At 39.1% G+C, this 16,604-nt stretch overlaps 3 protein-coding genes across 16 annotated transcripts in view; 2 read left to right on the top strand and 1 right to left on the bottom strand.

Annotated features, from left to right (window-relative positions):
- The window catches only part of SUPT20H (SPT20 homolog, SAGA complex component), a 40,938-nt gene extending 39,822 nt beyond the window's left edge, over positions 1-1,116 (top strand). For 9 of the 13 annotated variants that reach the window (XM_032880092.1, XM_032880093.1, XM_032880100.1 and 6 more), the window contains one exon: positions 596-1,116. In XM_032880092.1, the coding sequence (XP_032735983.1) occupies positions 596-733 (138 nt within the window). In that variant the 3' untranslated portion in view covers positions 734-1,116. The remainder of the gene's footprint in view (positions 1-595) is intronic. The other 4 variants (XM_032880102.1, XM_032880098.1, XM_032880101.1 and 1 more) reach the window with 1 other exon arrangement.
- Positions 1,039-8,017, bottom strand: EXOSC8 (exosome component 8). The gene is made up of 11 exons (XM_032880104.1): positions 7,911-8,017; positions 6,755-6,791; positions 6,537-6,600; positions 5,705-5,778; positions 4,433-4,478; positions 3,623-3,728; positions 3,492-3,537; positions 2,606-2,702; positions 2,221-2,341; positions 1,597-1,703; positions 1,039-1,244 (listed from the first exon to the last, which is right to left on the bottom strand). Exons 1-11 carry the CDS (start codon positions 7,925-7,927, stop codon positions 1,129-1,131), a joined length of 831 nt encoding a protein of 276 aa, XP_032735995.1. The 5' UTR covers positions 7,928-8,017; the 3' UTR covers positions 1,039-1,128.
- A 988-nt stretch (positions 8,018-9,005) lies between these two features.
- ALG5 (ALG5 dolichyl-phosphate beta-glucosyltransferase) overlaps positions 9,006-16,604 on the top strand; it is a 40,121-nt gene continuing 32,522 nt past the window's right edge. Inside the window, exons 1-4 of one of the 2 annotated variants that reach the window (XM_032880089.1) lie at positions 9,006-9,141; positions 12,288-12,459; positions 12,836-12,882; positions 14,834-14,902. In XM_032880089.1, coding sequence (XP_032735980.1) covers positions 9,076-9,141; positions 12,288-12,459; positions 12,836-12,882; positions 14,834-14,902 — 354 coding nt within the window. In that variant the 5' untranslated portion in view covers positions 9,006-9,075. Of the gene's footprint in view, positions 9,142-12,287; positions 12,460-12,835; positions 12,883-14,833; positions 14,903-16,604 lie in introns of those variants that run through there. The other variant, XM_032880090.1, reaches the window with a different exon arrangement.

Below are 16,604 nucleotides of genomic sequence, written 5' to 3'. Positions count from 1 at the left end.
AGCACTGAACATATCTTGTACATTTAAGCCATACTCTTCCTGAGTCAAAATCTTTCATGAAGTGCTGGTGGCACATCAACATACATTTTGTAGTTTGCAGTATTTTTTGAAACAGACATTTGTAAGTGCCAATGGTTAACTTTTTTATATTGTACTGCAGAAAAAGGCAAGTATACCAGTGTTCCTATTAGTAAATGTCATACCTGTTTAAGAAAAATGTTACTCCGTGATTGTAGGAAGTTCGCATATTATAGTTGACTATCTCTGATAATGCAGGGTGGTTTTATATTGCTATAAACTATCATAAAACAAAATAGTAACTGAAGTTGCTGAGTTACTACAATAAAGACTGGCAGGGCAAAGTAACAGAAATATTTTTGAAGTTTACCAAGAACCCATTTTTAAAGCCCTCAGCAGGCTTCTGTGCCACTGGTGCTGTTTGACTGTGCATTGTCTCATTGTGGTATAGTCCCTTTTTGTTATCTTGGTGCTTTCTCCCTTTCAGTTTTGTTGTTTTCATCTCTCAGGAAAAGCACCTTTCCATACCTGCCTGCATTTAACGTAACTTGACTTTTTTTTCCCCTCCCTTTTGCAGCAGTTGCGATTCTTACAGCATCAAATGGCTATGGCAGCAGCAGCAGCACAAACAGCTCAGCTACATCGTCATCGGCATACAGGCAGCCAGTCAAAAAGTAAAATGAAGAGAGGCACACCAACCACTCCAAAATTCTGAGTCTCGCTTTTCTTTTCTCTCTCTCTCTCTCTCTTTTTTAAAACCATAAGAGCATTGAATCAAAGGATTCTGAGTTTCTACTTCCATTTTTGGTTTTGTTTATTCAAATGTGTCAGTATTTTACATTGCTAGATGTACAAACTTTATACAGAAGCACAACCCTATGATTTTTAATTAAAAACGGGAATGGTTTAACGAGCCATTAGGGTTGGTTTGCCTAAGTCATTGCTTTTTACAAATGGTTTCACTGTACATACTACATACGGAAGTGACCTAAGAAATACTAGAAACATCTTTCTGAAGAATGTAGTTTGATATTTATTTAGTATAAAAGGTTTGTGCACAGTGTAACAAATACAGTTTTTACAAATCTGTTTTGGAAATGTGGTGGTGGTTTATTTGGGTTTCATACTCTTAATTACTTCATCCATCAGTTTTTTTACTTCTTTGTGTCTGGTAACTGCTCGACTCATACAGTCCTGAAGTTTAGCTCCAGTCAGCCCACTTCCACCTGAAAAATTATTGTAACAACACTTTCAGTGTCTATCATTTTACATCATATACATCATTTGATGTTGAAAAATATCAACATCAAGTATTAAGACAAAAAATTCAATAATGTTAAGCCAGTGAGACTGTTCCAAGATTTGCAGATTGTGTTTTAACAAGAATTGCAAGTGATTCTGATGCATACAAGTTTTAAGAACCACTGACAGACAAAAATAGATTAAGGAATTTGAGATAACAAAGAAACTGCAGTAAAAAATAAAACCTCTCACATTCCATTTGGTGCCCCCTAATACAGAGAAGCTCACACTGACTTTTTATTTTACATGTTTAGGTTTGAAATGGAAGGAACATGCCTGGTTTGTGAAGACAACATAGCTTGCCTTCCTCATCCATTACTACTGTTAAGGTTCCAGTTGCCAGATGTTCCTCCTCTCCAGTAGGGTCAACTATGAGCAGAGTGCTATTTAAAATACAAGAAAAATATAAATTATTGATCCACAGAACAAATTTTATATACAAAGAATAAAATGAACTTCCAGCCTTTTAGCTTAGGTACTGATGTCTGATTTAAGCACTGAAATAGACCTGGTGGGAAACCAGAAATGTTAATAGCAACCTAACATTATACTACATGTAAGAATCTTTACTTTTCAATTTATAAATATACTAATAAAGTCCTTCACAAATACAGAAGGTAGTCTAAGGTAAATCTTCTATGAAAGAATTAAGAAGATTAACATTACACAGTAATAAGAAAACCAAGAAACAGGGAGAACACAAGATTAATCAAATCAGGATGGTTTTGAAAGTATAAGGCAAAGCTAATAATAATTCTGCAGGGACAACAGTTATAAACCTAGATGTTCAGGGCAAACTAGAATGTATGGTCACCTTAGGTTATTTCCTAAAAAGTCAGAATGCTGAGTAACAATCCATTACCTTAATTACATAATATTTTATACATCTGATTAACTTACTCATCAAATATAGCAAAGGAAGTTGCAACTGGATGAGTTCTAATATTCAAATAACTTTTCTTCTTTAAATTAACTTCTGCTAAACCAGTTTCTTCATTTATAGTAACTTCTGGCAGCTGTACTAGAAAAAGGCAAATACATGAAGTAAGTCTCTCACTCTAACAAATACAGGTTTCTATGCTTTATTCACTCTTCCCTCCTTAAAAACAGAAGTATTTTTTTAATTAGGATAATTAAGGTAAATTTAGTGGATATAAACATGGTTTCTCGTGAATGATGAATCGCTAAACATTAACAAAAACTTTAAAAAGTTTACTGATAATAGTTTAACAAAATAATATTCTGAAACCAAGAAGGAATTGTGCCTTTTATTAAGGTTGCTTACCATTTTTTAAGGCTGCTAACAAAGCAAATGTACAGGCATCCAAGATGTTCCCATCATAGTCGAGGCAAATGATATCACAGTACAGAACCCAAGAAAGCTAAAACAGAATTTATACAAAGTGGGGGTAGAACATGGTATTTGTTTTAACTTACAAACCACAGAATCCTTGGTTAGACAAGCATGATAACCTTTAAGGCTCAAAAACTTAAAAATAAAAACAAACTCTACAAAGTATATTACCAACAAAGTAGACAGGTTTGGTTTAAAAAAAAAAAATTGGCTTTTAACTACTGAACTGACAAGTAACATCTAGATTTCCACTGAAAGCTACAGATGGTAGGAAGAATTTCTGTTTTTGCTGCTAAGTTACCATATAAAAGAAATGCTTTCGGAAGTCCTAAATGAAGTCCAAAACATACTTTCCCCCAGAAACATTAATATATGAAATGGCTAGGCTTTACAATGCTAATAAGTCTGTTTATAATTGAATAGGAAAAGCCTCTAAGTCCTAGTCAGTTTTGTTCTAAGTCTTAGACTTGAAATTAAGACTTGAAATGTATAGTGTAGATTTACTCTAAACACATCAGCTGATCAGATACTAATCTATATGGAATAAACAAGTGACTGAACTATTTGTTGCCAAAGGGAAAAAAAGTTATCTCAGCTTAAAAAGTAGCCCCCAGTTAGGTAATAAATTACTCAAAACTTTTTTTTTTTTTTTTTAAGAACTACATGGTTTATTTAGATAGTTACAGAGTAAGCTAACCAAATTCCATCTTAGGACATTCATATTTAAGGCCACTGGCTTATTATTTTAATTTCCCTGTTCTTTCCCTAAAAACAATTCAGAATTAATAAAACCTTATAGCTTTTTTATTCATCTTACCTTTCCGGGAGAAATGCATAAGTCTTCTTTCTGAATTATCTGTGAACTTGGATTTAATAATAAGCACAATAAATGAAAGGTCAAAAAACATCTGAAAATGAAGGACAGTCAAATGTTCAGAATGATCTTACTTTTCAATGACATCTGCAATGAACTGGCTAGCCACTTGGGCCTCTTCTCCAGGAGGTCCAGACCGAAATCTCGATGAACACAGAGGTGGTAGATCCACATTAGGAACTGAAAGAAACACTCTGGAGCTATGAACTAAACTTCATCTCTGGTTTATGGAAGTGTTAAAGCTATTCTCGATCCACTGCAAATGTGACTATAGCCATAGATAAATTTGCCAAGTGGAAAACATAACACATCAGTTATTTTTTTTATCTTTTTAATACTCTCAGACTTAGATAAAATCTACTTCCAACTTTTTTTTTGCCCCAACACAAATACCAAAAATATAAAAGGATGTTAAGGAAGGCTTCAATCCTAAATCCTTCCGAAAAATAAGATTTCTTCCAAAATACCTCATTCTGTAACAGCAGATAGCCTCTACATTCATACCCAAGTGCCTGCATTTTTAAAATGTTGGTACCTACCATAAAGAAGAGATGGTCCAAGGCAAGAATAAAGTTGCATAGTGGTATAAATGACGAATACTTATGGGAACATAAAAAGTTTGCAATTACGACCCTTTCCTAAGAGATTCTACTTTCTTGGTTGATGACATCTGAATATGCAAAGCTGAAAATTTTACAAAAATTTTGTATCTTGCTATTAGGCTATCTTCTAATTAAACTTTTCAGGACTGTCTGAAAAGTCTCATTCCTATATATTTCTGAATCTTCTCTATTATCTTCAATTCAGCTACTAGGACTGACCTACAATATTACCATTAAATGTGTTAAGTTTTTGTATTAAAATTACAAAACCATTTAACTTACCAACATATCCTTTATCAGGGCCATCTGTTGGTGGTGCTGCAAATTCCTAAAGAAGCAAATACTTCCTATGAAAAAAGCTACTTAATAATTGTGAAGACAGCAATCAGTTATAAAAACCTTCAGCAAAGACCATCTTAGCTAGTTAACTACATCAAGACCATCTACTATGCTTATTAGGGAGTCCTATCAGGCTATATGGACATTGTCACAAATCCTCATATTAGGTCTGCAAGATTAAAAAGGCAGCATAGCTTAGCACTAGATTCTAGTGCTACTAACCAAAATTAAATGGGGCTCTTTAAAAAAAAAAAAAAAATCTGTTTTCTTTCTCTCATTTAGTAGCAAAGAATCTAAATTTAAACCCAAAGTGATCCCTTACACAGCCAAATATGGGAAGTGATAAAGTGATTAAGAGCAAAAGCCTGCGACTCAACTGGTTCAAATGTCAGACCCATACTTTTTGGCTGAGGGATTTTAGTCAAATTGTATAACCTCTTACCATTCAACTTTCTCATGTGAAAAATGAGAAGTTAATAATGACCTACTTTTAGGGATTCTCAATGAGGGTCAAATGAGATAATGTTATGTCCCCAGCATAAAAGCTAGCAACAATTAAGTGCTCAGATCATACTGTTAGATACCACCCCAGCTTTATCACCCTGAGGAAAAATCTGAAGGTTAAGTAATTCACAGTGCAACACAGTGAAAAAAGCACAACCTCTGGAGTCAAAGTTACAGTTCTAGTTCTGTTCCTGGATAAGTTACTGAACCTCATGTAAAACAGAAGACAGAAATTATTCTTCAAATGACTGTTCTCATGATTAAACTGGTAATTCTGTATTAAAGCACCTAATTTAAGCTACCTGGTACATAAAAGGTATTCAGTAAACAGTGGCTCTTCTTACTCCCTCAAGCTTTCTTTGGAGTAGGCTCAATTTTCTACATCATTTGCACAGATTAAATGCTATCACTGGATAAAAGGATGTCACCAAAAATCTCAATAACAATCAAATTCTTAAAGAATTAAAGGTAGGATTTTTAAAACGGTTTCATTTCAGCCTATCTGATGCACGTTCATAAATTAAGTCACTGGACTTGGGTCATTTTTAATCTACTTTGAGTATTAATCTACTTAAAGATGAAAGCTCTTAGGAAATGAAACATACTAAAAAACTGCCTAGTCAACAGAAATATAGGTGTAAAAATTACAATCTAATAACAACTTGAAGCTAATTTGGTAATTCAAATCTCAGTAAGACATATTAAACCTACCGCCTTAATTCCACAAATTACTGTAGTATTTCCCAGCTTCACTAAAGCAGAACCATCTGCAGTACTAATTGAACCTGGAAAGATAATAAAAAAGTCCATGGAAAGTGTTCATTTTCTACATATAATTTTATCCTGCTATGTATCTCAGTTGCTTGTGTAAATTTATTCCTAGCTCAAGTCTTTTTTAAATGATGTGACTATTTTAAAGTACTAGTGTTTTAGGAATTATTCACCTGTTCTTGAATTTGAGTTAATCATTTTCATTCGGTCATAGAACTGTTCTGCAGATAAAGATCTCTTAACACAGAATCACTGGGTTTCCTTATATATGGTAGAATTTGGCTCAAATATTGTTTAAATGATCAGTCTAAAACTCAAGAATGTCATACAGGTTAAACTGGAAAATTCCATGTTCACAACAGAAAGTTAAGTGTAAAATACAAGAAAACCATGTCTTGGAGGTTTTGAAGGAAGAAAGGGGGGAAAACACTTTACAGTCACTTCAAAATTTAAAGATTGAAACAATAGTGAGTTTAAAAAACATCACAAAAATACATTAAAAAAAAGTCTGAAGCAACATCATTCTATTGCAGAATTCAAAGTATCCTCAACGGGGCGCCTGGGTGGCTCAGTGGGTTAAGCCGCTGCCTTCAGCTCAGGTCACGATCTCAGGGTCCTGGGATCGAGCCCCGCATCGGGCTCTCTGCTCAGCAGGGAGCCTGCTTCCTCTCTCTCTCTCTCTCTCTCTCTCTCTGCCTGCCTCTCTGTCTACTTGTGATCTCTCTCTGTCAAATCAATAAATAAAATCTTAAAAAAAAAAAAAAATCCTCACCTATGTTGACAGTTGTGGTTCTGAATTCACCAAGTTCTCTTCCATCAGGACGGCAGTTCTCTTTCTAAATAAATAAATTTGCATAAAGTAAATTACATCTATGTATTTTATACACACCAGGGAAAACACAATAAACCTCATTAATTCACATAATTTGAAAAGAAGCATAGGATACTGTTATCAAAAGGTACAAGCTGTACATAACCATCTTTACTTACCAAAAATCTCCTGTAATACTCCAGAGGTTCCACAGTTCTGAAACATGTTAAAAATATATCTGAGGTAAGTTAATGAATCTTAACATAAATCCAGAAAATGGCAAAGATTTTAGGAGTGTGATGATGCAGCATAAATCTTCCCAATTTGTTACGAAGTTTCTTTCATGAATTCTGATGTTTTGTTGCCACATGTAACTATTAAAAAGAAGTACTCTTGCAGTAGTAATCACACCCAACTGCTGTCCTTAACTCTATTTTACAGTTACAGGTTGGAGCCCAAAGCCTTCAGGCATCTTCAAAAGAATTAATCCAGTTGTTAAAATAATGTCACTTTCGCTCTGAAGCAGGGATTCTTAACATTTAAAAATTACATCTTTATTTTCACTATCCTGTAACTGAAATTTAGCATATCCTCCAATTTTGACTGCAGGCAATAAGCCTTTATAATATATTAGTACCTGCAAATTTAACCACAGAGATTAAATGTTTTCGTTTTTACTTTATAGTAGTCGAAGCTTATGTGCAAACTTTGGAATTCCAGGAGTTACTAGACTCCCCAGTAGAACTTGTTTAAGAATGTTCATTTTTAAAAAGCACGTATATATCACTATATCAAGAACTAGGAATTTATACAAATAGAAGATAGCTGCATCAATACATTGGTTTTCCTTTGGAATCTTATGTATTTTATCCATTTAAAAACTTAACTCTGAGGACAAAAATCTACAGGCTTCACCAGCGTGGCACAAAAAAAGGCTTAAGTAAAACCTTCCGAACAAGGCACAATCCTTTTAGAAATAAACCACGGAGGAAACGAAGCACAGGGTGGCATGTGGTTCTGAAAGAACATTTTAAAAAAGATTACAGCGGTGTCCCCTGGGGCCGCACATCCACTACACCAAGCCACAAGCGCTTGCCGCGGGTACTGAACTCTGTACACAGTCCCTTCCATCTCCCGTCTCACTGCAGAGAAAAAGCCCCCTTTCCTTTCACAACGACCACCTCCAGGTCCTTCCGCCCGTCGCCTACTTCCGTGAGGGAAAGAAATGGGAATCTAGCAGGGTGGCCTCCAGGTGAAAAATATCCCAGCGAAGGGTTAAAGGAAACCTCCAACCGCCGGGGCACAAACACGCGCCCGCCGGCCGCCAACACTCACTTGAACCCGGCCGCCATCTTCCCGCCCGTACGCGTGCGCCTGCGCCGGGCGACTCTGGGCCTCGGGGCCGCGGGTCTACACCGCCCCCAAACATTCGGCAGGGACGCCTGCGCTCTTCGCCCGCTTGCCTCAGATGCAGGGGGCTGGGCGTGGGGAAGGTGGTTTCTGGCCCACCTTTGCTCCGGTGGTTTCTAGCTCCGCACACCTCCAGGCTTCTTTGCTTTGGATGCGTTTTTGACGAATCTGCTCTTATGAAAGAGACGAGTGTGTCTCTTTAGAAACACTCTGGTGGTTCAAGGGTTTAAGAGAAAACTGACCTTATTTCCTAGATTTGAGTATTGAGTGTGGGAGCATTATTTCAGTTTCTGCGTCCCTTCCCGCCTCCGTCTTGGGCTGGGCCCTGGGCTTCTCCTTCCAAGTTACTGGAGAATTATGTAAACTTTTTGTGCGCTCATTATCCGCACCAAGTTACACTTTGCCAGGTCCCCGGAGCGGGCTCCAAAGGAGCGCCTTGTGTTGTAGGCTGTGCTGTGGCTCAGAGCCTCCACCTCCCTCCTAGGTAGGGTTGCCACAGTACAAGACATCCAATTAAATTTGAATGTCAAATAAACAAAGAATTTTTTTTTTCTATGAGTATATGCCAAATAGTACATGTTATTAGTTATTACCAGGGGCTGGGGACAGTGAAGAATGTTTTAGAATTAGATAATGGTGATGGGTGCAGAAAATTGTGAAAGTAATTAGTACCACTATGTATTGTACATTTAGGTTAAAATGGCAAATTTATTGTTGTATCACACTTTTTAAAAACTCGTGTAATATACCAAAACCTTTTGAATGGGTGGGTTGTATGGTGTGTAAATTCTATTTTAACAAGGCTGTCAAAAAACTGTTCATTGCTTACCTAAAATTCAAATTAAGTGGACATTCTGTATTTTTACTTGCCGATTCTGTCAACCCTGCAGTGGAACGCCGGGCCTGCCTTTCCACCGCAGAGCCTCGCTCCGAAGAGCTGCGTGTTTGTCTCCTTGCCGCGAGGGGCGCTGTGGGCGGCGGGCGCCGGGCTGGAGAGGTCCCTCTGCGGGCGGAAGGCGGGGCGGAGCGGCCGAGCTTCCGCGTGTGTGTATGTGCTGGGTAGGGTAGGGCGGCGACCAGGGCATGGAGGATGAGTTCGCTCCTGCTGCAGCTGGCGGTGCTCGGCGTGGCGCTGGCGGCCGCAGCCCTGATACTGGTGAGGAGAGGGATGGGGGACCGACGCGGGCCTAGGCTCCCTGCTGTCTAGGAGACTCGGCCGCAACGCATCCTCTCCTCTGCACAGCCCACTCACTCTTCGACGTGTCCCTTTTCACCACGCTTCTCCCAAGCCTTGACCCCAGGATTTTCTCTCCTAGAATTCCACACCCCCTTTCTTCCCTTCTTTATTTTTATTTTGGAGCTTTACCTCCCTCTGTGCCCAGAACCTTGTACTTTTGTTCACTGTGGGACGTGCTCGCCCAGTCTCTACTCGTCCCTTGGTCCCCGGACCTCTGTCCACCCGCCCTGTCACCCCCGACTTCTCCCGGATCTGCAGCCTATGCAGCTCTGGTTCCACCCGGGAAGGTTTTGAGCTCCCGGGATGTGCGCGCTCCCTGGGCTCATCCTTTTCCTGATGTGGTTAAGCAGATAGAAGGTGGTGACAGAGCATTGACGAGAGCCATCTGTTACAGATCGGAATAAATCAGTGGATCAAGAAGACCAACCAAGGGACACAGTAAGACCAAGAAACACAGGCTTAGTGTTACCATATGTCTGGGAGTCGTTATGTCCCAAAATTAAACACCCTGTATTCGCTGCCTCTAAAGGAGAATTCAGACTAGGATTTTCTTTGCCATTACTCTGGATATAGAAACGTTGTAAACACTTTCTCATACATAAGTAACAGTTTGCCGAGTGAGCTTTCTCATTTATGAGAAATTATATTCCATATAATTTGGAATGAGTCTGCCATCCAGTTCCTACATGGAGAGGTTTCAGGTTCGCCCCCAGATAGCACTGCTAAGGAAGGCCATTCTTCCATCTTGCCAGGTTTGCAAACTCAGTGTGTAGAAACAATTTAATAGAGAAAAAGCAATGTGCCCTGTTTGTCTGGGGGAGAAAGGAGTCCTCTCTCTCCCTTAGTGGTATATGAAGATTTCAGGGGTTATTCAGATTATTGGGCAAGTCACTTTTTTTTTTTTTTTTTTTTGGATGGGGCAGAATTTTGACAGACACCTGGATTGAATCTGCTTGTTGAATCTTATCTATTGCACAGAGTTAAATGGGTGCATTATGAGGGCGTACTGCAAGTATTTGATCTCACTAGCTTGAAGTGATTATAAGGGCTACCATTTATAGAGAATTTATAATATGCTGGGGGTTGTATTCAGTGTTTAACAGAGGGTTATCTCATGTGATCTTTAAAGGAACGCTCTCAAGTGTTATCATTAGCTTCTTTTGATGAGACTGATTGGAGAGAAGAGCTTATGTGTGAAAATGTCACACAGCTACTGGAACTTCATTTGTTTAAAAAGCCACAGCAGGAAATCATTATAAAAAAAATAAATAAGCAAACAAAAAAACCTGGTTTCATATATATCCACACTTTCCATACATACTCTTCCTCACCCCGCTTCCTTTCTGAATTATTCTGAAGCAAATCCAAGACAAAACACTCTATCTGTAAACCCGCAGCATTAATCTCTAAAGACCCCCCCTTTTCTAAATATAACCATAATAAAGTTATAATGGAATCTTAAAAAATTGTAACCATTATTCAGTGATTTCAAGTGTCCTGTCAGTTCAGATACCTCATGTATGTTTTAGTATAGTCATTTTTTTGATTAAGCATTCACATACACTTAGCACTCTGTTGATGTCTCAATTATCTTAATCTGTAACACTTTGTCCTTCTTCTTTGTTTTTTTTTTTTTTCCCTTGTCTTTAATAAGTGGTCATTTGTCCTGTAGAATTTCTCAGAATCTGGGTTTTATTGATTTCATCCCATTGGTGACTTTTAACATCTTACTCTGTCTCCTGAATTTCCTATGAACTGGTAGTAACATTTAGAGACTTAACCAATGCATGTTTGTGTTTTTTAATCAAAAAAAGTATGTGACTGATGCTGAATACTTTGTCTTGTATCATATCAGAAGGCTCATAATATCTGATTTTATCTGGTGTTAAGATGGATCCAGGGGTTCAGGAGTTTTGTTAGCCTGACTCACCAATTCTATAGTTTGTTAACCTAAATCCATTATTTCTCTGGGAGTTGCGAAGTGCAATATTCTAATTGTATCATTCCTTTTTTATGTATTATCTGAAATTCCATAATGAAAAAAGTTTCATTCTCAGCTATTCAATTACTCTGAAATATCTTTCATATGTAAAAGGTAAGATAAAAGGCAAGTTTTCAAAATAATGACATAATTCTCTGGCATCTTACAAAGGGCACTGCTTCCTTTTACTAGGAAACTGAATTTAGAAATCACAATCTGAACACCAGGGTGCAGAATAGGAACTCATAACCACTAGTCAAGATACTGCCTCCATGTTCCTACTAATCAGAGCAAATTCAATTTCAGTATGTACCCAGTGGAATATTAAAAATGGTCACCACATTAAAAATGAGTAGCATTCCAAAAATTTATGACTGTTTTAAAAGGAGAAAGGTACCAGTAGAGATAATGTTCCAAAGAGTGGTTATTTCCAACACTAGTTCACAAATAAATATAGAAGGGAGCTATCTAATGTCAGTAGTGTATGGTGCCAGAGCCTACAAGTTTGATACTTCAAAAAGTAATGTTTTCTGAATTCAAATCTGGGATAAGTGTCAAGAATATGTTCTTAAGCATTGCTGGTCCCTACTATGGGGATAGAGGGGTCTTCCCCACATATTCTGGATCAGTCTAGTCCTACATGGGAGGTCTTCCCTCACTCCATACATTCCACCTGCACTGTGAACTTAATCCTGTGGCACATATAGGCTCCAAGTAGGAATGGGACCTCACTGTGTGTTCGCCAGGGTTTGGGGGTTCAGGGCATCTTAAAATAGATTGCATTTCTATAGTGACTTCCCAATTAGATCTGGGATGATAGAAGCCTGGGGATGACAGGTGGGAAGACATTGGGAGTCTCCTAAGTCATTAGTTCCTTACCAGTGGAAGAAAGGACAATAATTAGTTCATAAGTAAGGGATTTGAATTTTGTTGTCACCTCCAGTCCAGTTAATGGACTAAAAGCAAAAAGCAAATATTCCACCAAAAAAAAAGAAAAAAATCATGTAAATGGTGTATTCTTACATAACAAGTCTAAAAAAAAGTCAACATAGCATGATTTCTTGTTTAACATACCTGCTTTTAGATTTCCTTTGTTGCATTTATAACTGCTACGAAAATGCCACACCTCCATCAACATGAAGACGAGAAGTTCTTCTTAAATGCCAGAGGACAGAAGGAAACATTGCCCAGCATATGGGACTCACCTACCAAACGGCTCTCTGTTGTTGTGCCTTCATATAATGAAGAAAAACGGTGTAAGCCCGATTTCATTTATTGGGTAAGGGTTCATTGGGAAGAAAAGGAAACTTAGAGTATGGACTTTACTGTCTTTGCCAGAAGGTTAATAGATGTGGGCTATAGTGAGTGCATTGTTGTTAGTTGTAGTTCATAAGAGGGGAAACAAAGAGTAGCTGTAAAGGATAGGGTCTACATCATGAAGTCATAGGACTGAAGTATTCTAGAGAAGCCATAAGCCAGATGTGAACAGAAAACAGCCCTTCCAGATGGGAAAAGCTATTGGGGGAGAAGCTTGTTAGACTATTCAGATTTTTTCCATATGTAAACTATGTGTTTGGGGGTGTGGAAAATCGTTTTCAAAACTAATTTTTCATACATTTTTTTTTCTTTAAGTGCCTATAATGATGGACGAAGCTCTGGGCTATCTAGAGGAGAGACAGGTATCGTGTTTTTCCTTTCAATATGATGTCTCTATTTAAAACTAGACTAGGGGCGCCTGGGTGGCTCAGTGGGTTAGGCTGCTGCCTTCGGCTCAGGTCATGATCTCAGGGTCCTGGGATCGAGTCCCACGTCGGGCTCTCTGCTCAGCGGGGAGCCTGCTTCCCTCTCTCTCTCTCTCTCTCTCTCTGCCTGCCTCTCTGTCTACTTGTGATCTCTCTCTGTCAAATAAATAAATAAAATCTTAAAAAAAATAAAATAAAACTAGACTAGATTGGGGCACCTGGGTGTCTCAGTGGGTTGGGCCTCTGCCTTCGGCTCGGGTCATGATCTCAGGCTTCTGGGATCAAGCCCCGCATCGGGCTCTCTGCTCAACAGGGAGCCTGCTTCCCTCTCTCTCTGCCTGCCTCTCTGCCTACTGGTTATCTCTCCGTCAAATAAATAATAAAAAAATAATAATTAAAAAAATAAAAATAAAATTAGGCTAGATCACCAACTTGTAGATCGTAGGCCAGATCTGCTATGAGAGGCAGTGCCTGCCATGGCTGAGCCATCAAGGTCACCAGGCCTCCCATGTTCCCTTGCTGCCTACCGTCAGGTGTTAGCTAGCAAACCCAACACATGACTCCCTGCCTCCAGAAGCAGGTGGATGAACCTAGAACGAACAGAAAGCTGAAATTTCTTATGTACCCTCCCACCCACTTTTTATCTTCTTGCCTGATGATACATTTAAAATTGAGTACGTCTGCAGACTTTGTGTGGCCCCATGATACTGTTTTTACTTTTGTGACTTTTTAAAAAGACATCTATTTGAAAAAGACTTATAATGAAAGTGAAATGGCTCGTTTTTCTTTATTAGTCAGAGGCGTTCCCCTCATTTATTTTCTCTTCTTTCCTCACATAAAGAGAAGAAAAGTAATATGTGTCCTTGTTTCATATCATCAGTTGCTGTTGGACTTTCCTTGGAGAGTTTAAGGAAACAAATGAGCTTTGTGGCTTTTTTTTTTTTTTTTTTTAGAAAATTTCTTGTTTTGATTTACTTTGGTTTTAGGTTTTACATGTAAAAGGAAGATAGAAGATTCATTTAAAGAAAGGGGCACCTGGCTGGCTTGGTATGTGGAGCATGAAACTCTTGGGATTATGAGTCCAAGGCCCATGCTGGGTGTAAAGATTACTTAAAAATAAAATCTTTTAAAAAGAAAAAATAAAAGACGGAAGGAATGGAGCCTTTATTATTATATATGAGGCTCCTATCTCTTCTGTTATGTGGATTCACAAGAACCACAGGAACGACAAGGATTGTTTTTGGTGGAGGGGTTGGGTTTTTGGGTTTTTCTAAGATTTTGTTTGTTTGTTTGTTTGTTTATTTATTTATTTGACAGAGAGAGATGTAGGGGGAGTGAGAGGGGGAGAAGCAGGCTTCCTGCTGAGCATGGATCCTGATGCAGGGCTCGATCCCAGGACCCTGGGATCATAAAGTGAGCTGAAAGCAGATGCTTAATGAGTGAGCCACCCAGGTGCCCCTTGGGATTTTTTAAATGAGAAAACGGGCCAGAAGTTCATAAGGCTAAGAAAAGTGTAGCCAGGTTAGAATTACACTAACCTTTAACCTCACGGACTTTTTTCTCATACATGTTTGTAGCATCTCTCAGAAGTGCTCAGCCCCACAAGCACCAGGCTGCTCCAACCGATTTGGTGTGGGGTGGGTTGCAGGGGAGGAGGGGGACAGGCTCACAGATGTTCAGTCAGTGTTTGCCTTCTGTTCCTATCCAGTGTCTTTCCTCCTTTTTGGTTCTTGGCTTTTTTATTTTATGTGGTTTTTGTACACTTAATTTATATTCATTTTTATACACATCACACTAAAACAATTGTTATTTAAACTCCTTGCAATTTTATCAGAACTCTTCATGGCATTTATGACAAATTGTGGTATTTTATTTTTGTTTCTTACAGAAGCAAGATCCTACATTCACTTATGAAGTGATAGTAGTTGATGATGGCAGCAAAGACCAGACTTCAAAGGTTAGTAAACTTGCTTTTAGGATTGCCAGTAGGTAGAAAAAATAGAATAATTTAGCAGATGTAAAGTCTTCTTTCCACTCATCAGAGAACGTGGACACTGAGCCAGCACTCTCTATTGTTAACAGGGTGGGTTCTCAGAAAGGCAGAGAGATTTCATCTATGGAAAGCTGGAAAACAAACCTGCTATTCCACCACTCCATAGACCAGGGAAGCTTTGAAGATCACCAAGTTGGGAGGAAACATGCACAATTCATCATGGCCACTGGAGCCTTCTTTGCCGGCCGATACGTAGTTCCTTTTTCCTAAGCAGAGTTTTTTTTTCCCCCTTTATGCTCCACTTTGCCTCACAATTTCTAAAGCAGTCATGCAAATAGAAAGATGTCTTCACGTCTGGCTCTGGGTATCAGCTATGTCCTTTGGCATACCTCCATCCAGATTTACCCATGGGATGTAACAAGTGTCTTAGAGTATTGTCCCCTCACGTTCCCGCATTCTTAGACCTATAGCTACTGAGCTGCTAGAAACAATAAAAGCTAGTCTGCCAGGAGTGAGAATAACTTCACACTCCCCATGGAAATGAGGGTCAAAGGGAGAAGACATTGGGGTACCTGGCTGGCTCAGTCAGTAGAGCATGCAACCCTTGATCTTGGAATTGTGAATTTAAGACGCATGCTGGGTGTGGACCCTACCTATAAAAAAGGAAGGGGGTTGCCGCCTGGGTGGCTCATTTGGTTAAGTGTCTAACTCTTGATCTCAGCTCAGGTCTCAGTCTTGGAACGTGAGTTCAGGCCCCACGTTGGGCTCCACAATGGGCATGTAGCCTACTTAAAAAATAAAATAAAGTAAAGAGAGAGGGTGCTGTTGGTGCTGTTGATGAAGAGAGATAAAATAGAAAAACCATGTAGAAAAGCAAAGGGTATGGATAGTGGATTGATGACTGAGTGATGAAGAGATGTACATAGTGAATACAGATCACTATTTGTGGCTTCAATTATAAATCAGAAAGTAATGGCAAGAACACCTGGGTGGCTCTGTGGGTTAAGCTTTCAGCTCTTGGTTTCATCTCAGGTCATAATCTCAGGGTTATGACATCAAGTCTCACAGCAGGATACACACTCGGTGGGGAGTGTGTGACCTCTCTCCCTTTGCCCCTTCCCCCCACTCGCACACACTCCCTCTCTCTCAAAATAAATAATCTTAAAAAGGGCAGGGGGGCACCTGGGTGGCTCGGTGGGTTAAGCCTCTGCCTTCAGCTCAGATCATGACCTCAGGGCCCTGGGATCGAGCCCCGCATTGGGCTCTCTGCTCAGCAGGGAGCCTGCTTCCCGATCTCTCTCTACCTGCTTCTCTGCCTACTTGTGATCTCTCTCTGTCAAATAAATAAATAAAATCTTAAAAAAATTTTTTTTTTAATTGAGTAAAAAGATCTGGGGGGACATGGTCCAGGATATGAGTAACTTCTCTGGGGAGTAAGATCAATTGCTGACAAGTGAGTGAGTTGTTAACCAGTAAGGGCGGGGGGATAGCAATCTCAGGTGTGTAACAGTTGATCAGTGCATGGATTTTATTTTCTCTAGCAGCTCATTAGTGTAAATAAAGGAGTCAGAATAAGAGAGCTGCTGCCTGTTCTGGTAGTACCTCTGCAGGAAAGTGAATTGTGACTTCAATCTAGTGGGTCATTATTGGTTCTTGGCATCGGGAA

Source organism: Lontra canadensis, unplaced genomic scaffold, assembly GCF_010015895.1.
Source record: "Lontra canadensis isolate GAN:19392208 unplaced genomic scaffold, GSC_riverotter_1.0 scaffold67, whole genome shotgun sequence".
NCBI lineage: Eukaryota > Metazoa > Chordata > Mammalia > Carnivora > Mustelidae > Lontra > Lontra canadensis.
This window is presented reverse-complemented; position numbering and strand designations above follow the sequence as displayed.

Excerpts from the sequence above, each read along its gene's own strand:
- EXOSC8 (XM_032880104.1), bottom strand. Across the intron at positions 4,479-5,704 it reads TAATTTGTGGAATTAAGGCG|GAATTTGCAGCACCACCAAC; the intron begins GTAGGTTTAATA and ends TTGCTTCTTTAG. Across the intron at positions 3,729-4,432 it reads CCCTGATAAAGGATATGTTG|TTCCTAATGTGGATCTACCA; the intron begins GTAAGTTAAATG and ends TGTTTCTTTCAG.